Source organism: Rhipicephalus sanguineus, chromosome 5 (genome assembly GCF_013339695.2).
Source record: "Rhipicephalus sanguineus isolate Rsan-2018 chromosome 5, BIME_Rsan_1.4, whole genome shotgun sequence".
In the NCBI taxonomy this organism is placed as follows: Eukaryota; Metazoa; Arthropoda; class Arachnida; order Ixodida; family Ixodidae; genus Rhipicephalus; species Rhipicephalus sanguineus.
This window is the reverse complement of record NC_051180.1, coordinates 55,274,298-55,297,991: the sequence shown is the minus strand read 5'-3', so window position 1 is coordinate 55,297,991 and position 23,694 is coordinate 55,274,298. Positions and strand designations below refer to the sequence as shown.

The 23,694-nt window shown below is 45.6% G+C and overlaps 1 protein-coding gene across 1 annotated transcript; it reads right to left on the bottom strand.

Moving 5' to 3' along the window:
• Positions 1-1,008: 1,008 nt before the first annotated feature.
• LOC119393655 (protein TAPT1 homolog) lies at positions 1,009-23,563 on the bottom strand. Its single transcript, XM_037660764.2, has 9 exons — positions 23,358-23,563; positions 21,206-21,597; positions 20,425-20,563; positions 18,856-18,953; positions 14,768-14,918; positions 14,584-14,693; positions 4,269-4,328; positions 3,517-3,647; positions 1,009-1,254 (listed from the first exon to the last, which is right to left on the bottom strand). Exons 1-9 carry the CDS (start codon positions 23,518-23,520, stop codon positions 1,122-1,124), a joined length of 1,377 nt encoding a protein of 458 aa, XP_037516692.1. The 5' UTR covers positions 23,521-23,563; the 3' UTR covers positions 1,009-1,121.
• Between the last annotated feature and the right edge of the window lie 131 nt (positions 23,564-23,694).

Genomic DNA, 23,694 nt, shown 5'->3' with positions numbered 1-23,694 from the left:
CGAACATACACAACGCATAGTTGGAACCCCCCCCCCCCACGAAAAAAATTTCTGGCTACAACTCTGACGCACTGTAACTCGAAGACAGACGAGTGCACGGCTTGCACAACCATTCCTTCTGGTGTGAAGTGCATTATGTTGAAAGTGCACAAATCAAGACGCATGGATATAACACTTAATTTATAACAACAAAATTTCAACTTAGAGGCAATTATCAGCAGCCTGATATTCGTGTTAAATTTATATGGATTCCGCCATTCCAGTGCACAGATAATTTTGTGAATCCACGAATAATGCTACTTATCTCTAGCAGTTGTCACTACTTTGCTTTGCAAGTCTTTCTATGAAACATACCCCATGAACAGAACTATACTCGCCGACAACTTTTCTTGGCATTGAAGCGAAGGCTACAGAGCCACAATGCACGTATCCTACCGCTAATGAATGTAGTCCCACAATTGCGTCCGTATTTTCTGTGTGAGATATATAAAATACTCCTTCATTTTCTACATGTAGCTTTTTGTGACGGAACGCAGCGCACACAAGCGAGATATCTGCATTTCTTTTACTTTACACGTTGTCACTTCGCGTTTTTGTGTGCGTGAAAAAGTTGCACCTTTTACCCGTACCTTAGACGCTAAGCAGCGTTTGCGTCGAAGTGCAACGCTAGCCATCACACTCCACGGAGTTATGAGATGCGCGCCAAACCGGGCTACTTCGCGTAGCAGTACATGTGCAGACGCTCCGCCCCCGTAGCTTTCCCTTCAGTGCCAAGAAAAGTTGTCGGCGAGTATATGCAATACCATTTCAATAAAAACAATCTGGTTGAGACATAGAAGAGCAGTAAATGACAAAAACCACAAACACGGGTGCTTATATGGTTTTCATTATATTTTGTCTACGTCTCAGCAAGGGTGCCGCCATTAAAATATTAATGAGCAAAGCAACTGCTAGATCATGAATACCTCCTAAACAGTATTAATAAATTTTTCACATGAACCTCTTACGTTCAGAAGGTGTAACAATACTCTCTTTAATGGGTACTCATCGACCAACTTGAAATTGCCTCGGCACTGCATGATGACATAAAAATGCCGCGCTCAATGTGTGATGATGGATGTTTATTCTGAAGACTGGGGCCTTCGTGGCTGTTTCACCGGGGAGTCTTCTTGCAAAGTCTGCCTGTGCTTCTTGACAATGCAGCAGGCGAGGCCTAGGATCACCAGGTTCAGCAGCACCTTCATGCTGCACAGACTGCAATACCATTCATCATTTGCAAGTGGCGATGTGACATAATATGTGAGAGTCATAAAGGAAAATTCTGAGCGCTCAACTGTTCACTCGGTTGTTGTGTTATTAAGTACTGCTGAGCTGCTGACAACAATTACTGCAAGTTATTTAATGGTACACTAACGTGAAACAATGAATCGATTTCGATTGATAAATTGTATTCTGAGAACTTGGCAGGTGATGAACCAAAAACTCTGCGGATGATGTCACGGATTTCAAAGTGCATTTTTCGTATTTTGGCAACATTGGTTCAATGAAAATTCCTTAAACTTTGTATGTTAAGTCTATGGCCCCCTTAGAAGACAACATACTTCATTTTTACTGATTAAGAGCAACGCAGGATGTGGTAGTAAAAAGCGTCAAAATCTATGATGTCACGATGACTGGTGCGTGAAGTTCAAGGTGGTACCGTCACCCGCCTTTTCTTTTTGCGCGTTTCCTCCTTTACCAAGCATCTTCTCATGGTAAGTATGGAGATTTTGGAATTGTGAAAGAGCAATTTACTAATATTAGAAAAAACATTTCTCTCTTTAGTGTCCGCTTTAATTAAGCTAATCAAGACATTTACATGTGGCCTGAAGACTACCATGTTGCCAGCTCATGACTGGGTGACCTCGTTTTCTGTTACCTTTCACTTTGGCTAGCATTAATCCATGAGCTACACTACTCCTAACAGTGCCTCTGTGAAAAAAGCACACGCGAAATAATAATGTTTGTTTAATGACCTTTTGCATCGAAATAACATTCGCGACTATTCTCACTTATGCCTGAAAGATCATTTCTTTGGCAGCCCGTGGGATTCTCAAAACTATGCCAGCACCACAGAAAAAAAAAAAAAAAAAAAGAATCGTATCTTTCTTTCTCTCATGTTTCCGTAGAGTACATGACTCACAACCATACATCACTACAGGAAAAAAAAGAGTGTGTTACCCAGACACATGTTAGTTTTGAGGCTAGCACATTTGCCTTCTAAAATTTTACTGCCACTTAAATGGATTCCACGCCACTCTAAACATCAAATATCTTGGTGTGACCGGGCCTCAGGGCAGGGTAATAAAACGATGCTTGATAAAAGTTCACAGACATAATAGTCATCCCTGAGAAACAGGGCTGTAGATATTGCTCATAGATCTGGAGAATCAATTACAAAATGGCACTATACCTGGCGACAACTTTCTCTGGCAGCACAGCCAAAGCTACGTGGGCGGAGCTTTGGCTGCACATGTGTTACTACGCCAAGTAGTCCGTTTGCAGGTGGTTGTTTACAGGCACATGAAATCGACATCAGAAAGCCAGAAAACTAGAAACAGCAAAAAACCAAAATCCTTTGCAGGATAAGCTTTCTTACTTACAATGCAAAAAGTCTTGAAGATAATGCCTATTTCATTTCTTTTTATTTTTTCTTGTATGCTACGTAGTCTACAAAAGTTAGCGTTCTCGGAGTACATGCAGCAGCGTAGTAAAAAAGCGTGTCCTTTGGTTCCATAGCCTTGGCTGTGTTGCCACAGAAGGTTGTCGCCAGGTATACAGTCAGTTACAACCTAACAAAAAATACAAGTACTGCCCACAGAACTGCAGTGCATTTGCCATTCCCCTATGTAAGAGGGTCATGCTAGCTGGTTTCAGTTCGAACCGTAAGTATTTTATTGCTGCTAATGTAAATACTACTCAAAATGGGAATGAAAAGTTTAACCCGCCGCAATGGTCTCGTGGTTATGGTGCTAGATTGCTGATCCGAAAATCGCAGGATCAAAACCCGGCCGCTGCGGCCGCATTTTCGGTGGAGGCAAAAATGCTCGAGGCCCGTGTACTTCGATTTAGGTGCACATTAATTAAAGAACCCCAAGTGGTTGAAATTTCTGGCATCCCTCATAATCATATAGTGGTTTTGGGATGTTAAACCGCAACAAATAAAATGAATGAAAAGTTTGTCGTTCCAGCATATTACGCTTGGTTGAGCAGTGATGTCAGGATTTCTATGAAATTTACCAGGGCGCTAAACTTTTCAACCTAAAACTAGTGACACAAATGTGTGTTTTTTCGGGGAAATCAACTATATGACAGATGCATAAAATGCTTGAGGTTACGAAAACGAGTGAACACAAGTGGTTCGAGCATCTATGCAAATTCTCTCATGCAAGGACAGTGATGGCTGTGGGTGGAGTTTACTTGTTTTTAGGTTGCAATCCACTGTGTAGAATAGAACGTGTTGAAGGTGTCACTAACCACAGATATGCGAGAATGGCTAGTCTCAATGAGCTAGGGGGACACGCCATCACTCGCAACACCAGGGCTGCCAAAGGCAAAGGTGTGAAGCCGAGCCGGCGCGACACCAGATCCCCGTGGTCCGAGGGTGCCTGCAAGGAGCGTCTTGTTAAGACCTTGTGCTGCAGCTACATACAGGGTCTGTCCGTAAAATAATGTAGCTAGGTCTCGTAAAAAGCATTTATTGATCCTATCGATACATATTATTCAAATTCATAAAGGTCGATACACGTCGATACACCGAGTATACAACGTGATTCTCGCGCTGAAAGTCAGCTGTCGTGAGTCATGACCTCTCTCAGAGACTCGGTGACAGCCCGTTGGATGGCTGGAACATCGTTGAAATGGTGACCTTTCACTCTTCTCCTGAGCTTTGGGAACAGGAGGAAACTTACCGGGCTTGCATCAGGGCTGATGCAGTCCTGGTACAGCCCCGATATGAGCCCGGCAAACTTCTTCCCGTTCCCAAAGCTCAAGAGAAGCCTGAAAGGTCACCGTTCCAACAGGCTGTCACAGTGTGTTTGAGAGATTTAACGACAGCCGACTTTCAAGGAGCCTTTGCAGTGTGAGGATTGTGTTGCACTCGATGTATCGACACCCAAGGAAACTATATTGAAGAATTTAGATAATAAGCACCGACTGGATCAATAGACACTTTTCAGAAGACCCAGTCTCATTACTTCACAGCTCCCTGTACTTCAATACTGACTCACCGTGTGTAGTTTGCTACTGGCCAGGTCATAAGCCAGGCTGGCCAGATACTCTTGGTAGACCTGCATGCATCAGTAGCTGAATGTAACCACTCGCAATACATTTTAAGTAATGAAAGAAACCGTGGCTTGCATCATAAAGCAGACACTTTATTAAATAATAGTTTTCGGTTGTACAAGGTGAAAACCAAAGGAGGCCTTCACTGAACAACTTTTGCCAGCACACTCCATAGCATGCCACGTCGTTACTTTTTCGTTACTGTATAAAATAAGTCACAAAACAAATGATGGAATTTGATAAAAACACACGAAGGCATGTGGGTAGTAAAAATTGCACGTGGTAAAACCCTAGACTGAGGAAACCTAAAAGGGGGGCCAACAAAACCAATTGTTGTGTACGCCTTATTTTGTCGCATCAATAAACATCCTAGGATACTGTAACTGGAAAACGTGGTTGATGCACTGGAATGACAGCAGTATCCTAGGACGCTTATTAACGATACCCAGAAATGCATGAGAAGAGGAACAGGGAGTGCGTCACGAGTGGAGACAACGTCCATTGTATGTTCAAGGTGTATCAAACCCTGTTCGGAGAGCTCTGCGTCCGCTGGGCATACAAACCGTTTTTAAGCCCCGTTATACATTGGGACATACGTTAGCGAAACCCCAACCACACACTTGCAGACGATCAGAACGGGGTTATATACATGTACTACAATGCGGGGATTGCGACACTACTTACATTGGTGAAACAGGTAGGAAAAACGGGATGTTGCTAAAGCAACCCATGTAACGCGTTCTAAGACGGGGCTTCTTGAACACTGCTGGGCAACAGTGCACAGCTTTGACCTCAACAATGGCACGCGCTGGCTTGTGAACGAAGGCGGGAGGAAGAAATCTCATGGAATTGTGGTTCATTCGACACAACGCATCGGCTTGCAACAATCTGAAGATGCCACCTGCATAGTAGGCAAAACGTCTATGTCATTTTATTAATAATTGTTGTGTCAAGTCAGAGCAAACCTTTCACATTCAGATCCAAAGAGGCTTTAACAAATTACTTTGCTAGTTCACGGTATTGCTGGCTCTCAGCCGTTTCGTGCGTTGCTGCTTTCTAGCCGACTGTCAAACACGATTAGCTCGGAATCACGGACGAAGGAGACTATGCATCCTAACGCTCGACAGGTACACCAAGAACAGAGCTAGAAGCTCAAGTGACAAAAAGGATATATATATATATATATATATGCCGAAAAAAAAAAAAGGACGTGAACTTAGCAAGCTGTTCAATTGCAGCATCATTGATTTACTATATGTAGCTCACAAGTAAACTTGAACTTGCGTTAAAGACCAACCTCCGACCTCAGTCTTCGGCAGTAAAGATAAGCCAACTAGCGACCTCCTCTCCTAAACTGCGAGGAGAGCCCTATTGTGGAAAGTTGAATGGTGGAGAGGATATGGTAAAGAAGGAAGTTCTAAAAAGTGGAAAGCGTTTAACGTCGGCCTTTAATGAGTGCTGCTGTTGGATAATTTTTTTATAAAAACAGAAGTAACTGTAATGGTATTTCCCGTTACAGTTACTGTGTAAAAAAGTAACACTGTTACTGTTACAAGTTCCTCTAACTTAAAAGTAACTAGTTACCGGTAACGCATTACTAGTAACTAGTTACTGCTCAAGACTGGTTACTTGTTCTGCCCATGTTAATTTTCAGAAAACATGTATGCTAAAAAGAAAGATATGTTGATTTGTCTAAATTGCCCTCATGCTTTACCGAATGTCACTCTTGCTGCAAGAGAACGCTTGATTAGCAAGAAAAGGCGGACTTTTCATAACAGGAGCGGCAAACTGGGTGAAACTGGTAGTTGTCCACAGTCTAAGCTAATGCCCAAATTGACACAGGATGAAAGAAAGACACAAAACGACAGACTGGGCATTGACTTTCGGGTGTAACAATTTTTATTAAAAAAATATATATATTGTAATGAATGAGACAGAGAAATAGACACGACGCCTGTTCACTAGGCCGGCTGTTCCATTCTCCAGCTTCATCGTTGTTCTTTTCGCACCAGCCAATCTCGCGCCCGTGCCCGAGCGCTGCTCTGTCTTCCTTACACTCAGCCATGCTGCAAAATTACATGGGGAGCTGCCGAAATGTTCTCGGGCGGACGACACTAGCTGTGCCGCGTTGGTGATTGCAGGCCCACAGGCCCTAGACCCTGAAGCGCCGTTGTTAGCGAAGACGTCTCTGACGGGTTGTACTGGCTGTGCCTGGGTGGTCTCTCTTGTGCACGTCACGATGTGTCTTGCTGAAGTGTCGAGGACTCAGGTGGCCAACATTGGCTGCCTTGCTGCGGCCGCAGGTCTCGGCCACGATGCGACTCAACGCACTCAGCACAAAGCTGACAGCAGTGAATATTCGGTGCAGGGCGAAGATGCCTCCGACGATCATGCCGTCGCAGTTCTCAACGTGCTGCTGGAAGTCTTTTGCACCGTAAGGTGGGCGGCCATGAAATTTCAAGTTGAGGGAAGATGAGCTCAGCAACCACAATGAGCTGATTGGCAGGCTTTGGCTGCAAGGTCGGGTTTATGTCAGCCCGAATGTCAAGTGTTGCAGAGCTGCCCAGGTCATGGAAGCTTAGGTCATCCTTCGAACCAGGGGTAGATGTGGGTTCAAGTGGCCAGACTTTGACGACAACTTTGACAGGCGTCTCGGCTTCACTTAGAGACACGTCACTTCGGAAGTGGCGGACATCCGACAGCTCTGGAGGTGGTTTGGGTGGGGCATCAGGTGCCATGGCTGGTGGTTCCAGCGCAGGCTTCTTCAGGGCAGATGATAGTACAGCAACAGGCTCTGGAATTGTCAGCAGCTCCGGTGGGTCTGTGAATACAGTGATGGATGCCATGGGCTCTTCCGGTCCTTCATGAAAGGTGTACGTGCCAGGTACAAGAAGAGCTGGTAACTGCGTGTTCGCACGCGCTGCTGGTCTTGAAGGGTGCGTCACCGGCCATTGTTGCTTGAAGGTGGTCGTGGCCTCTGTTGATGGTACTGCCAATTGTAACATCATGGAATAGGAGCTCTGTGGCGGGGAACCCTGCTTTCGGCCGGTGTTGGTGTCTCCCGCGTGGCCTTCTGTGATGCTCTCTATGCAGGGGCTGCAGGGCACAAGTGTACCATCGAAATGGTTTGCATCGCAGCTCCCATCCACGGTAGAGAGCGGGTTGGAGATGAGAGGGTCGAAGGCATTCAAAAGAGGACAAGAAAGACTAGTCAGTTTGGCACGCTATTCAGGCCAGGTTTGATGCCAGATGCCTCCATTTGCGTGCCATGCCTTGGCGGCATCATGAAGGCGGTCAATGGCCACCCACTATTTCTGCTGGTCCAACCAGGCCTTGTGAGCTCCGAGGACTTTGATAGTCGCCACCTAATTTTCGGCAGCGTCCTGAAAGTTGCGGAACACCGGTAGTTTGCAGGCAGCCGGCGATGGTGGGACAGCAGGCGAAAATTGTGTGTGTACCTACGCCAAGCATCCCAGTTGCTTCGAGAGCTGTGTGAGGGCACACTGGAGCTCTCGGCAGTTCTCGGGCAAGCTGGCCTCGAGATTTTGTGAGCTGGCCACAGCCAACACGGCATCAATGGCGCACAATGCTGGCAAGGCGGCAGTAGACAGCTCGGAACTCGACGCTGTCAAGGCGTTAGCCGTGACACGAAGTTGCGTGATGCTATGCAGCAGCTCCACAGTGCTGTCGGGTGATCCGGATGAAGAGGCTGGGCCGGCATCTGCGGAGGATACAGTGGCTCCGGTACTCACGGTGGCACAATCCATGGCCAAGGACGCATGGACAGCGTCCGTTGGAGGCTGATGTGATGACAGAGTCCAAACTGTGCTTGGTGCTGTGACAGGTAGGCGGGTTTCATGTCGGAGGAAGCGTGGACTGCTTCCCTTGAATGGTGGGTCCGGAATGCCGAAGACGCACGAACACAAGCAGTGTCTGCCTTAAAGGGGACCTCCAGCACTGACCTCCACTAGGAGGAGCTGGATGGCACATCCATCACGCGGGCGTGAAGCCACCGGAAGGTGCCGTTTTTGTCCCGGAAGCCACTGCCATCACCAGTCCATTGCTGCCGGCGCGAGAGCTTTTCTCTTCTTTCTAAAAGAAACGCCTGCCTGTAGCGCAGTAAACTGTACGAATCGACCGGAAAAGTAGCCAGGGAAGACATCTCACGCGTAAGTACCTCAAAGTTGCATTACTTTTTACGCGTTTTGTATGTTGCAGCACTCCGCCGTATTCGGATGGTGTCGGCATGGCGTCTGTCATCTTTTGTGTAGCATTCGTCGGCGTCTAAAGTGAGGCGTAAGCGCAGAGTTTGAAAAAAAAAAAAGAAAAACGATCATAACAACAGCTGCCACCCGAGAATATTTGAATTGCGTGACTAAGACGAACAGAAGACGGCAGCTTCCGGCACAAACAGGGGACCTCCCGGTGGCTTCACAAGCGCCCGCCTCGCAGAGCAAGGATGCGCCGTCCAGCCTTTTTAATGCGGGGGTCATTGACCTCCAGCACTCTTCAAAGCCACATTTTTTAACTCATGGGTTACGTAGACTAGAGCACTGCACGGGCCGGAATTCTTGGCCCGGGCCCGGCCCGTGCCCGGAGGTCGTTAAAGTTTACCCGCCCGAACCCGGCCTGGTGACTCAAAGCCAGACCCGGGCTCGGACCGAACCCGAGAAAAAATTTCACCTACCCGGCCCGGCCCGGCCCGACCGCAGATCGGGCCCGACAGGGGGCCGAGCCAATAATCTAGGTGGTGTTACTCGAACATGGAATCGACAGCGAGGCGTTTTAAGTATGAAATATCTACGCTTTGTTGGCGCATGCTTCGCTAACAATTACAGTAGAACCCCGCTGATACGTTTTCGAAGGGACCGTAGGAAATAAACGTAAGAGACGGGAAACGTAAGAGCCGAAAAACAGGAAAAACGGCAAAATATTTAGTGGTACAGAATTTTATTTCAATTCTTACGAGCAGTACGAAAATTGGCGCGCTCAGCCGCGATCTAGTCGATGGATAGAAACGCGGAGCTTAGGATGGCCTCATCCACAGAAATGTAATCAACGTATGTGATTTTTTAAACACCAACAGCAGTAGGCATGAAAGAACTAAGCACACGCAATCGCGATCGGCGCGGCGAGTCCGACTGCGAACCGCACGCACGACCACGCGAGCTCCAACCAGCTCGAACTCCTCCCGTTCTCCGACAAATAACGATGATGATGAGTCTACGCCAACGCGATGGCAGAAGTGAATGCCAATCTCGAAGGTCTTGCTTTCGCAAGCAATTACGTCATACACTCCATGTTTGTGCAATACAAATCTCAGAGGCTATGCTTTTGTCAATAGTAAATGCCAATCTCGAAGTCCTTGCTTTCGCGAGCAGTTACGTCATAGACGCCATCTTTGCAATTTGAATCTCGAAGGCCATGCTTTTGTTTGCATCAATTGAAAGATTCTGTTGCTTGCGCCTCTCATGCGGCTAATATTACGGTCAAACGAGGCCAAACTGCGTGAAAATGCACCATGGCCGCTCTCTTTGGTAGTCACTCGGTCGGCTCCGAGCGCACTTCGCGACGTATCATACGGGAACGGTCCGACAGTTACGACGTAACAGCGGGGTTCCCAATACATTGTATCCTATGGGAGCTATGCCGGGACCGGCGGAAAACGACGTAACAGCCGGGAAAACGCAGCAGTGAGGAACGTAACAGCGGGGTTCTACTGTATACCTTAACCTACGGTAATTTCTTGTAAAAAGGTGCTCACCGTGGAAACAGTTGAGCGGAGATATTGGGTACGATGAACGTTCGTTCGGCAGAGGTATAATGTACCTATTTTTTTTCTGCACATACAATGGGGATCACCAAGAGCGTTTTGTACCAGATATTGTAGCAAGGAAAGTGATTTGCAGCATGCTTTCAGTTTCGATAGGGAGCGCAATAAAAACAGAGGAGACAGGGAACAGTACGCTCTCTTCTCTTTGTTTTTATTGCACACTCTATTGAAATTTAAAGCATGCCCTAACGACAAAGCCGATCGTGCACCCTTCTGGATATGTAGCACCTGTCTTCAACATAGTAGCACCTTGCCACAGAAAGAGAAATAGAGCAAAAAAAGCCAAATTTATTACCTTTGTTTCAAGTACACTAACCTAGATAAAAATTATAACGATCCGTGTGCGCCACGTGTAGTTCATATACGTATAAGCAGCCGAAAGGAAGAAAAAACAATTTGTCATATCATCGTTATGATATATCGCATCGCTGCTAATACATACAGTCTATAAGGTTTTGTGGCATAGTTTATAGTTTATTTCTTCACATGTTCTTGTGCAAAATATCCAATTATCAGGGGATTCTGCCTTTTAGCATGTCATGCACTGTTGCACCACATATCCTGGCGCGCTAAAATTTGTTGCACTGCTTTCGCTAGCCGCAGGGGCGCACATCTGCCTTACGAATACTGAAGGCGTGGGCAGTCGTTGTTCTTAGCTTCCACCATTGGAGCTAGTTTAGAATGTCATTGTGGACCTCTGCAGAATGAACACAGCTGTCCAGCTCATCCCTTCATTTCTCTCGTTCCCGAATGTCGTGCCACTCTTCAATAGCATCTATAAAACTCCTCTTTGAGGGCTTCTACTTGCAGTTTTCAGCAGTTCATGTTATGCATGGTTTGCACCGTGCTCTTTTCTTTTCTATATTACAATGGTGTATGCCTTCCTAACGATGCTGTACCGATAGAAGGTGGCCATTGGAACACGCGGGTAGGATTGGTAGGAGGTGGATGAAGTGATTTCGTTCCAGTTTGATAAGGCGTGAATAAGCTTCACGACGATTACTCATTGAATTCATATGGTTCGAGCTAAGGGGACATCATCCGGCACGGAATTCGTAATCGTTTTTTTTTTTCAAGCCAGATACTTCGTCACGTCACCTATGCTGTTCCTGCATATTCCAGAGCTGTTGCGGCAGCATCATGTAGCTCTCGCACTATATATTGCAGGGGTCTCAAACACGCGGCCTGCGCACCTCTCGCTAGTGGCCCGCGGCCCCCACATGAGTGTTTCCTCTATTTGTTTTTAATTTTATTTATACGTACCTTCTTGAGCTACACAGGCATGACAGGTCTAAAACAATTTTTTTTTTTCGTGAGGCACCCCCTGCGGTCACCATGCGTTGATACATAACCGTGAAACAACTCTCTATGTCAGAATCGGCGTACAGGTTTTAGTGATTTTGAAGATAGCTATCGATATGCTGTAGGAATCCTGCCGCCAAATCCCCTTCAGAAATAACCCATACATGAGCTGTGGGAAAGGTCCTTCCTCAAATGACAACCTTAGCTGACATTTTATACAACCTATGCCCCCGCGCGCCTACCTTCGGCACATTGTCCTGGCCGTCGTGGGAGTAAATTTTCGTCAATGCGGCCCAACGGAGGTGACTTTGAGACCCCTGATATAGTGGAGCAAGACGAAAGCTAAGACATTACCAATGTGGGCACACAAAGCAGGCTGTGCATGTCATATCGCGTCACATGACCACTGGGAGCTGTGGCAGAGCGATGGAAAAAGAATGTGTCTTTATAGGGATTCTATTGTAACGAGATCTCGCGCAGTACTTTCGCTTTAGTGGAGGGCTGGAACTTTCAAGAACGTTTCCCCGCTTTGGAACTCTGTGATCGCGCTTGTGATGATAAGTTAAAGGCATAAATTTATTATATTACATTTATTACTGCGATTAAAAAATAACATTTGAAATATAAAATCACAACAAATGCAAATGAAGCACAGACTAGCGAGATGTTATAAGCACCTTATCTATCAAATTTTAGCTCGCCCGTTTCAGCTAATTCAAGTAGCCCCATGTGCAAGAAGCAAACGAAGTTCAGTACTTGTACTTCATAAACTTCCCCAAATACCCTGCACCACATATATAAAACGTTTTTTCGGGACATAATTTGGAACATGTATGTAGGCACTACGTATGTGGATGAAGCTTGAAAGGACACTAAAGAGAAAAACGCTTTTTCTATTATCAGTAAATTACTCTTTTAAAATTCCAAAATAACCACGCTCGCCGCGACAAGACTCTTCGTAAGCGTGAAAACGCGCAAGAGGGAAATGTGAGTAGCGAAGCCACCTGAAATTTCGCGCAGCAAACACCGTGACGTCAGAGATTTTGATGGCGTCTACTGGGGCCTACGTAGTTCCTAATCGGTAAAAAATGTAGTACATTGACATCTGAGGAAGTCATAGACTTAACAGGCCAAGTTTCAGAAAATATCATTGAGCTAATGTCCTTAAAATACAACAAAAATTAAGTTTGAAATCAATGACGTCGGGGCAACATTAAAAAATAGAACTTTGACCTTGATTTTCTCCTGAATAAACTTATGATGGTGAAATTAACGACATTCGAGTTCTCAGAGTATACTTTATCAGTCTAAACTGATTCATTGTTTCCATTTAGTGCCCCTTTAAGAACTGAGCAAGGTCCAAGCCCGGCCCGACCCGAGCCCGCCACCTCAAACCCGGGCCCGGCCCTAAGCCCGGAGCTTCAGACCCGAGCCCGACCCGGGTCCGCCGTGAAAACTACTTTACCCGGCCCGGCCCGGCCCACGGGCCGGGCTCGGGTTTTCGGGTAGGCCCGAGCCCGTGCAGTGCTCTAGCGTAGACTGAAGTACGGACATATTAGTGCAGCAAGAACGGCAGCAATAGCGGCACGCAGTCCGAAGTTATTCGATCTAGGAAATTCATAATACAAGAAAAAAAAAAGATACCTACCCTCAATTCGATTTTCGCTGGGTCACATGACCGCATTTCACTCGCCCTGTAACGTTTCAGAGAGCCCCAATGAAATGAGCTGAAAGCTCCTACGTAGGGGAAGCTTGCACACCATTGTTGCTTGTCCTTCCCAACGTATTGTTGACATCGTTGCCATAGTAACAAATGTGGTGCCTGACGCCTGACTTGTCAGAACATGAGTGGGCACTACTGCTTCGAAGCGAGGCTGGCGAGGCTTTGTCTGCTGTTCCTTACAATGACATTCCATGTCATTCCCTACTCTCATTCTGAGAAGGGAATTTGTGGAGCGGCAAGGGCGGTGAAACACAGTCGCACCACGCGGGTTGTTCGGTGAGCAGCCTGATAAATTACAATGTCATTCAACGAGGAGGATTATTTGCACCGCTTCAACAGCAATCAAGAGCCTACCGCATGTGCAGAAAGAGGCAGCTCACAAATGTACAGATGCAAAAAGAGGGAAGAGGGAGAAGCGTTTTGTATGGACATCCGACCGGCGCAGGCAAAAAGGACCAGAGGCGAAATGGCAGCCAGCGCCACAGAAAAGAAAAACGAAACCCAACAGTAATCTCAACTTTGATGCCACGCCACGATCACCTCCAACATTACATTTATCCAATCATAGGCTGGCGCGAATCGTCATTTCTGCCCGCAATAGTTTTGGTGCGCGCCACTATGCGCTGATGCAGTCAGCAGCGATGTAGGCATGTAGCGACTTTATTGCGTGATTAAAATACTAAATCATTTGATGTCAGTGCTCAGACCTATGCTAAAATTATCCCCAGCCATCAGTCTACGCAACCCGCAAGTAAAAAATGGGGGGTTGAATAGTGTTGGAGGGCCCCTTTAGGGCTTCGTTTCCGACAACTGTGCCATTGTAATGAACGAGACAGAGAAATAGACACAACGGCTGTTAACTAGGCTGGCTGTTCTATTCTCCAGCTTCGTTGTCATCCTCTTCACGCCAGTCGATCTAGCGCCTGTGCCCAGGTGCCGCTCTGTCTTCCTTACAGTATTATACTCCAAGCACGCGTAGGTCATCATAAATTTAAGGCAACAAGTTAAAAAACATAATTAAAAAAAAGATAGCGATGGTTCGCACTTCGATTGACACAAAAGCCATACAAGCAGCAGCTGCCAAGTTGTCACAAGATCTAAAATAGCTACTGCTTATAAGAAAAGGTACAAGAACAAAAAAGAACAGGTTACATTGCCCCAAAGCTCCTACACAAGTTCGCTATGCTGACATCATGCGTTTTGACAGCATTTCCTTGAAGTGATTATCAGTGTAAGGCGCCAAAGGATGAATTTAGCAAGCTTAGAGAACTTTTACTGGACTACAATGGCTCAGATACGAATACTTTGGAATTTGTGATCTTACACAGGGTTGGGGATTTTAGGCCTAACGAACCTCCTAATGCAAAGTTAATGAAGAAACAGCGTAAACTTAAGTACTCACCTGCCAGGATATCGCATTGAAGCGCGTGACAAAGGCATGCTTGACCCAATCGACCAGAACTTCAGCAGCCAGCACTTTCACGCAGTCTCCCAGCAGGTTCAGGAGCTGCTCTGCGGGGACACACGTCTCGCGTTTCAGAATGACCGACCGGCTAGCCCACAATTTTTACCCAGCCACTACTCACCCTGTCGCCAGCTGTACTCCCGCATTGTCTGCACAATCACCATCAACAGGAGCACCACGTAGTGGAACCGCTCGCGGACATCACTGCAAGCCATCTGGAACAGGTTGTTCTTGGCGAACTTCTTGAATACCATGCCTTTGAGCTCCACAAACTGCAATCGGAACACACGATTGTTCTCGCATCATCACCTGCCCAAGGCATGCAAGTGGCCATTTTTGAGTGCAGTCAAAACTCTACATAACAAATGTTAGTGTCACAAATCATTGTCTTAAGTGATGTGAAACTAATTTATGTTGTTGATTAATTAGTGCTCCATTGCTACACCAAAATATAAGCTCTAAAACACTATCAGTCATTGTAAACAAGACACTTCTTCCCTCAGGATTTTGAATGCTTATTCCAGTATTAAAGGGACACTAAAGGAACGTATTAAGCCGACATGTGCTCCTAAAATGCCATTCCAGAAACCTTGCAGCACTTGGTTCGTACCAAGAAAACACTTGCATTTCAAATGCATTTCAAAGGTCTGCAGACTACCAGTTCAAACCATGTTGCACACCCCCAAGTAGGTATATGTCACATTCCATATGCTATACTCGACGACAACTTATCTTGACATTGGAGTGAAGGCTACGGAGGCGGGGCTTCCGCACATTCGTGTTGCTCCGCAAGTAGTACGGCAGCTTGCGGCTGATTTCGGTTTTGCTCGCTCGCATCGTTAACGCGTTTAGAAAACATATTCACGAAAAATGTGAATGGGAGAGACATTTCGATTGTTCAGAGTACAGTTTAGTGTCATATTACGAGTACATTTTTCTTGGAGAACTAAACGGTGCGTTTGCGGCCGCACACTGACCCACTACGTCACGGACGCCATGTTTACTTTGGAGAACGGGCATGCTGAAAAGGTGGTGCTGTCTAAGAAATGGAAAGAAAAGGAAGGCATTCTTGCGAGGTGAACAATAACTGTATTTTACCTACGACTTCCCGCAACTGTTTCAGTCTCATAATAAATAAAGCAACATTTATTTCAGCAAGAAAAACGAGAAAATTATCAGTAAACGTAAGTACTATTTCTTGGCGCGGTAGCAGGCATGCACTTCGGTTCTGTAGCTTCCACAGTGCTGTCAAGGAAAGTTGTCGCCGAGTATACCACTGCGCTTTGCAGAGCAACAGTTTCTTGCCTAAAATGCAAACGCGCAGCCAGAAAGCGAGTCCACAACACACCACGGGCACCACACTTTCTCTTATCTGCAGTTAGTGTGAGTTGTGCAATGGAGTAGAGCTAGCGAAGCGCTACACGTTCACGAAAGTACTGAAACAAGAGCGTGCAGGGGGCAGAGGTCTTTCTTTACCACTTGTGCCATTGTCAAAAGACTGGCGTCTCTAACATGGTGGCCACGACATGTTTCCGGCTTCCGCTATTGAATCTGGCACTTGCATTCCCAAAAGCATAGCCTTTGAGATTGGTGGCTGTTAATAAGAGGAAATATGAACACTTGCAGGCGAGCTTGTGCGACGTCTAGGCTAACATCAAAAAGTCATTTTCTCCAAGAACCACATAGAAGTCAAGAGATAGCATTTTATTCCATCTAACCATGCAATGTAGTGATCTTATTATGAGTGGTTGCTAACAAGTGACAGAACTACACTGAGCAGGTGCTATGTCATCAGTCAGTTACTATATAACGACCTGCTAGAGTTGCAAGTCATGTCCTACATTTACATTAATATCTCGATTAAAGGGACACTAAAGAGAAACAATGAATTGGTTTAGATTGATAAATTGTGCTCTGAGAACTCCAACGTCTTTAATTTCGCCATCATAGGTTTATTAATAGAAAAGAAAATTAAGTGCAAAATTTCATTTTTAAATATCGCGATGAAATCTCCCCGCGTGACGTCATGGATTTCAAAGTGTATTTGTCATATTTTGGTGCCACTGGCTCAACAAAATTACCCCAAACTTGGTATGTTAAATCTATGGCCCCCTAAGATGACAATGTACTTCATTTTTACTGACTAGGAGCTACATAGTCCCTAGTAGACGCCGTCAAAACGTGTGACGTCACGGCGAATGGTGCGGAAACTTCAAGGTGGCATCGCCACCCACATTTTGTTCTTGCGCGTTTTCTCGCTTACTAAGCGTCTTCCCGCAGCAAGCGTGGTGTTTTTGGTATCGTGAAAGAGTACCTTACTAATATGAGAAAAATCGCTTTGCTCTTAAGTGTCCCTTTAATAAGGTGCTGTTGGCAATAATATTGAAGTTTTAGACATTCCCAAGTGTTAATCTATCAGTGTGACCTAAACTGATACTTGCCTTTTAGAGTTGTTTTAAGAATGGCAATTAGAGCACTTGTGCGTGTGTTCTTTATGTGTGCATGAACATGTCTTTTGTGCAACTGTTCATCAATATTACGACTCACTACCTAGCCTATCAGTATATATTAAGCAATTGGCAGAACCAACTTGGAATGATGCATCCTATATTAGCAAACACAATTAGGCCAGTGTCTTGTCGTAGTTGGCCCAAAATAGTAAGCTGGCACGTTGATACTACGTGACCACAACCAGGGGCGTAGCCAAGGGGGGGTTGGGGGGGTTCAACCCCCCCCCCTGAAAATTTTCAGTTTTGCTTGCGTATATAGGCACGCACACATACAAACACACGCACGAACATACATAAAGTATGGTTGAACCCCCCCCCCCCCCCCCGAAAAAAATTTCTGGCTACGCCCCTGACCACAACAATTGAAGTTACATTTTATGACAGAAAACACTTTGCTGGAATAGAGGTGACATCATGCTTGCATTTACTTCGCAGAAACCAAACTGCATTTTAACAGCAAAGCTGTTCGTGGTTGAGGTTTTCCCGGGACCATCAGCGTAATGTGGCTCGCAGCTCCTAGCGGCTATGTGCCAGAGATATTGGGCAAGCCCCACTACTCACCTCCAGTACAATAAAAAATTTGGGGGACGCTTAAACTTCGTCTTTAAGAGTAGAACGCGATAGGGATATCCTGCCCCTAGTGCGCACTTCGAACACTACGAGTGTTTAACAGAATGCGCGCACTAAGGTGCGTGCCTTATGTAATGGGTAGCATGCTTTAAACTAGGGGCAATTATGCGCGAGAAACTTTTTCGAAGTTGCGTTGCACCCACTACGTGGTCTTAAGGGAATACGCGCAGTAATGTGTGTGCCTTCTGTAATGGGTGGCTGTCTGTAAACCACAAAGTCGTTATGACAATGACATGGTGTGACGTCCGATGGCAATGTACGCTTGTACCACGCAATATTACTGCGATATTGCATCTCGTACTGTGACACCTGTATACAGGACGCGTATTTTTGGGAAGCATGAATGTTGCTTTCAGTGCAGCTCCAAGCAGAGTCGTGGCTGTGTGGTAGAACACCTGCTTGCCACGCAGACGGCCTGGGTTCGATTCTCACTCGGACCCAACATTTTTATTATTTATTTTATTTCCAGCTTTTTCGATTTTGCGATCACGGACAAGATGATGATTTTTCGCTCACAACCAACGGTGCTGACGCCGACGGCGGAATTTCTGCGATACGAGCTCTTTAACGCTATCGCGTTAAAATGAAGACGCCGTCTATAATTAGCCTGAACGTCCCGCGGACCGCACACAATGCAATAAGAGCTAAACCGGCATTCGTTTGCCGGCAGGAATCAAACGTATCTGGTCCAGAAGCCTAGTGGTCTTTCTCGAATGTTCGGCGATGGACAAAGTTATGTGCTCTCAGAAAGAAGCTGCCTGTCGGGAGCATCACCGGGAATTGATGAGTGAACGGCAATGACTTCGTTCTGATCCAGAGCTTCAAGTGAGAGAACCTGAGGTTAGACATGAACTGCTTGCATCGGACCCTGAGTTTAAAACAAGCCAAGACGAAGAGACGGAGAACGCTTCGTTATTTCATGAGCCTTAACGACGTTAATTCGCTGGGCAAATCTTTTTTCTGTTCATGTCAGTGTTTAAGGTCGCAATGAAGGTTACATATAAATGCATGCACTTTCACTTCAAATACAACTCAGCTAAGAGGAGGTCTGGTGGCGGTTGCAACGTACATTGTTTGACATCATGATGGTCAGTAGGGCCTTGTTTTGCGAATTAATTGCGACACTCAGAGTTGTTGCCTGAAGCATCACCAGCACACAGTGAAGCACTGTGGAAGTCCAGTCAAGGAATTGCAACTTTTGATCAAAGAACAGAATGTTTACAAAATAAAGATATTCTATTGGACAAAATGCTTGTCAATACACCTCCATGTTTCTTTAAAATGTTGGTCATCAACTCGGTTCTGAGTGAGGCTCCTCATCAAATTATTTATACAGGGTGTTTCAGCTAACAGACACCTAATATTAAAAAAAAGAAGAAAAAGCTACACGTGTTGAATTGGCCCAGTAATGTACTGAGCCCTATGCAGCACATTTCCAATCTGGTAAGCAAGGTAATTAACAAAGATTGCTCAATTAGCTTTTAATTAGTAACTCTAGCAAAAAAGCTTTAATGCAAAAGTTGCAGCACTTGTTCTGAAACGTCTGAACATTTCATCCATGCTAAAATAGCTGCCAATATGATAAGCTGGGTAATTAACAAAGATCACTTAATTAACCTTCAAAATAGTAGCTCTAATGAACAATATTCAATAGAAAAGTTGCAACGTTTGTTCAGCAACGAGGATTATTTCATTTATGCTGAGATAGCTGCCCTGTTTAATTTTTTTTTTTCAGCTTTTCTTTAGAGTGCACGAAACTAAACAGTATACTTCGTGCAAGTTAGCTTAAACACCCTGTATATATGTTGTACATAACATTTTCGACAAAATCGCTCCACTTAATCACTTGTTCCGTTTAGAATTTCTATGGCTGTTATTATAAAGCTCAATAATGCTCTTTTGTCCCTTTTTTGCCACATGTTACATATATTACAATAAAACACAAGTACGCCATCATGAACACTTATGCTCCTGAAAAGGTCACTTTCAGCAAGTGTATTTGCTCAATGAGTTGCACTAGTCAATTCATCTCTGTGCAAACTTCTGCCAACACTGTCATTCTAACTGTGAAAGAACACATATCCGAATGCATTCAATGCCACAATCACAGGATTTGTGCTTTAGCAAGGTCTTACCCTAGCTAGGCTGTCTGTGCTGTGAGCACCCATTTAATTAAGTGTGGCTGCACCTAAAATCTAAAAACGAGCACATGTTTGTTTTCTGCTCATATTGGAATGGGGCATTCAGCTGCGTTACAAATAAGCAGCCAAATACCACAGCCACTAAAACAGGAGCTTAAATTCAGAGGTTTTATGTGCCAGAACTATGATGTGATTATGAGACACGGTACGGTGGGTGTCTCTGAATTAATTTTGACCACTTGGGCTTCTTAAACGTGCACCTAAGTTTAAGAACCCGTATTCTTGCATTTCGCTCCCATTGAAATGTGGCTGCCATAGCAGGGAATTGAAACTACATCCTCTAGCTTAGCAGCGCAACACCTTAGCCTACTAAGCTACCACTGTAGGTGGACATAACCACTAACTTAAACAATTACTTTGTTATTATGTAGTATATGTCAATGAGTGTGTCTGAAACAAACTCTGTACCAAAAATGAGTTTACGCCTGAAAGGATACAAACATAGGCCAGGGCCACGGCCAATTGTGCCAACAGCACCAAGCGGCGGCGTGCCCGTGGCTGCTCTGGTTCTGCTGCCGTCCACAGCAGGGCGTCCAGAATGTCCTGACCAAAGGATGAGAACAGCTTGTCTGCCACCTGCAAACAAGGGTTGCAATCACGCTAAAATGAAACACGGTGCTTGAGATCCCAAAGCAACTCAATGAGCTGGGAGAGATATCTAGCAGGAAGGACCTGAGCAACTTTGACTACCCAGGGTGCCTAAAAAATAAAGAAAGGCTACGCTGAGTAAATACAGCATTATCCATGCTTGAGTCTTGAAGCACCACAGCTGCAGTCATTGCCATTGGCGCGAAATCCCGTCACAGAGCAAGATTAACTGATAACACAATGCCACTTATGACGATGCAACATGGCACAAGAGTCCCCTATGAAAATATAAAAGGAAGACAGCTGCAAGCATTGCTCTTGGCTGTACTTCAAAGCAAGGAGTGTGTTTCCACAGTGTACTACTTGAATGGGTTAGTTGCAAGTGTGTAAAATCAGTTGCCGAAGCTTATACTTCAAGTCCTGAAATTCTGCCATCATCAAGGGTTCCAGTGTGCAGCCAGAGAGGGGCCAGTGAAGGGGAGGGGCGCAGCTGCCCCGTGAAATTTTAGCCTGTGATATACTGTGGAGGCAGGGGTGCAGAGGCCACCGCCTTTGAGTCACAGGAATGGCATGGCTTAAAGTTCACTGTTCTAGGTTCCCAAGGCTGAGCAATGTAACTTCAACACGTGCCTCGAGCATGTTGAAGAAGATGTACAGCTTGATGACGGACTGGCTCTTGACGATGTGGTACAGCATGGACATGTCCACCTGGGACACCAGCAGCCATGTGCCCAGAAGTACAAGACCCTTGAGCAGGTCACATGACTCGGCTGGCTGCAGTCGTCGCCGGCCCACCAGCCGCGCTCCGAACAGGCCCACGGCCAGCGTGAAGCGCACGGGCAGTAGCGTCAGCACTGACAAGAAAGCATCTGCACACTGTAGAAACCCATAGCCCACAAAGATCTCCAGTGCTCGAGGGATTCGGAAGAAGGCGTAGAACTTCTCTCGGCGCTTCTCGTAACGCTGCTCTTCCAGCTGGTAGCCCCGTCGGACCTCCCCATGAAGGTATGACCACAGTGACCCTGCAGGGAGTTCCTGTACTGTCAGACGAACGTGGCTTTACCACATGTGCCCGGAAGAAAGATTAGCACGAGCAGAAAAAGTAAAGGTTGAGTTCTGGTCTCTTATGTGCCATAAACACTATATGGGTTTTGGCACATAAAACCCAGGAAATGCCAAAGTCCTTGTGTCATCGCCTCTGCTCTTTACTTAAGTGCCATGAATTTTCTACAGTTAAAAATGACCATGATTATGTGATATGCTTCTATCGATATCATAACAGCTAATTATGTCAGTGTTTGCTACTGAGAATGTAAAATAACTTGTAAATTCTGGGGTTCTAACGTTCCAAAATGACATTTTGAATATGGGGCATGCTGTAGTAGGCCTCCTCAATTTGTTTTTGACACGCTTAGATTCTCTAGTGCTGCAGGCCCCTCGCATATGAACAGTTCTGCAAGAGTTGGGGGTGCCCTCAATTTTCCAAGCAGGCTCCTTATAGAATATTCAACTGGCCGTGTTGGAGCGATTTCGAGCGCTCCAAAGAGCCACTGCACATTTGGCTGGTCGACATCGGGCGCTCCGTCTACGTTCGGCCAGTCGCTTGCGAGTGCCTGGCTCTAAATTCGCCAATGGTCTGACACTGCCATGGCCCTTTCCAGAACTGAATGTGAAACAGATAAAGCACACTTTATAGTGATGCAGCAATGCTGTTAATAATATCTGAACTTGAGAAAGTACTTAACCTCATACTGTATAAGTGACTATAGTTGTGAATGAGTAGCAGCCCATTCTATGATGCACACATGACAACTAACACAAACTACATATTACTGCAAAACATACACTCATTTACTTTAGCAACCATTATTCAGACCTCAAATTTCATTTACCATTCCGATTACAAGCTTCTATCACCCTGCTTCTGGTGAAAAATGTCCTTGCTGAGGTCCTTGAAAAACGAGCTAAGTAGGTTATTTTAACAAACTTTGCGAAACTGCTGTGTAGTGTCTCGAGAAATCTCATCACTCGGACACATGTAAGGTTTCGTCCCAAAGTGGGCATGTGAGGGGGCACTATGTAGAACGAGTCACTGCAAACAACAATAATTTGAAGTCTGTATATAAGGAGATCGCAAAACCCAAAGCTCATATTCCCTCCTACTCTGGCATAACCGTTTATGCGTCGATAATTACACGTTTTTGGAGTTCCTTCGATGCACACATATGTGCATGGCTTGATAGCAGAGATTACCATGGGTTAAATAAGAAACGGTTTCGGTCCAAAGCTTTTATGCTGTGGTTCGTGGAAGAAACCGCATGCACGCACATGCTATGCTTGTAAGCAGCTTGTAGTGTACAGCATTCTTACGTTAGTTCAAACCGTTCTTAGCGTTGTTTAGTTTCGTTTTGGATAGTGTAGTTCCAAGAATGGCACGACACCACAGTAAAAACGGCGAGCGAGCAGACAGCTCATTCCGTTGCACGGGTCAGCTGATCATAAATGTGTGAAAGTGCAACTAATCCGTTGTCATGGCAAATTTTCCGGTAGAGTTTGAATGAATACGGTAAAATGAGGCTCTGCAACAGCTAGCAAAATCGCTAATGTGCACGCTAGTATTCTGGAAGAGCCGTAAGGATAATCCGAATATAGCACTCATACTTCCTACATTTACTCTCTAAGCAATGCTTGCATGCTCAGTTTTTCCTTGTACAAACGACCATCCATTCAATAGCTGCCGCCCACTTGCAAACCTTGCATGCATTGGAGAAGATAAACTCACGCTTATTTGTTTTGCGTGGTACATTTTTGCTCGGCCTTGTTTCAGGACCGGGCTTCACATCTTCTAGCTGAATGTCAGCGGTGACATCGGCGTCTCCACCACTTTGGTGCGGCTGCTGTGGTGCATTGATATCTTCGCTGAATGCGTGCGCCACATCCACCATAGTGACATTTTTCTCTCGCTCCTCGTAATAGTTTGGAAAAGAAACAAGTGAGCGAAACGTCATCTACCATATGAAAGTGCGGTCGAAAAGAGCGAACGCCACTTGGGGACAGAGCGAGCGTCAGCTCAGCATGTGTGCAAGTGGTTTGCGCAGTTTGCGCTTGATCTTGAGACT

What these genes read in the sequence shown, in the direction of transcription:
- LOC119393655 (XM_037660764.2), bottom strand. Translation starts at nt 23,520, where the DNA reads ATGGTGGATGTGGCGCACGCATTCAGCGAAGATATCAATGCACCACAG. An exon ending in ACCACGCAAAACAAATAAGC is followed by an intron (nt 21,598 to 23,357) that starts GTGAGTTTATCT and finishes AACTCCCTGCAG; the next exon opens with GGTCACTGTGGTCATACCTT. An exon ending in TCAATGCGATATCCTGGCAG is followed by an intron (nt 4,329 to 14,583) that starts GTGAGTACTTAA and finishes TGATGCATGCAG; the next exon opens with GTCTACCAAGAGTATCTGGC.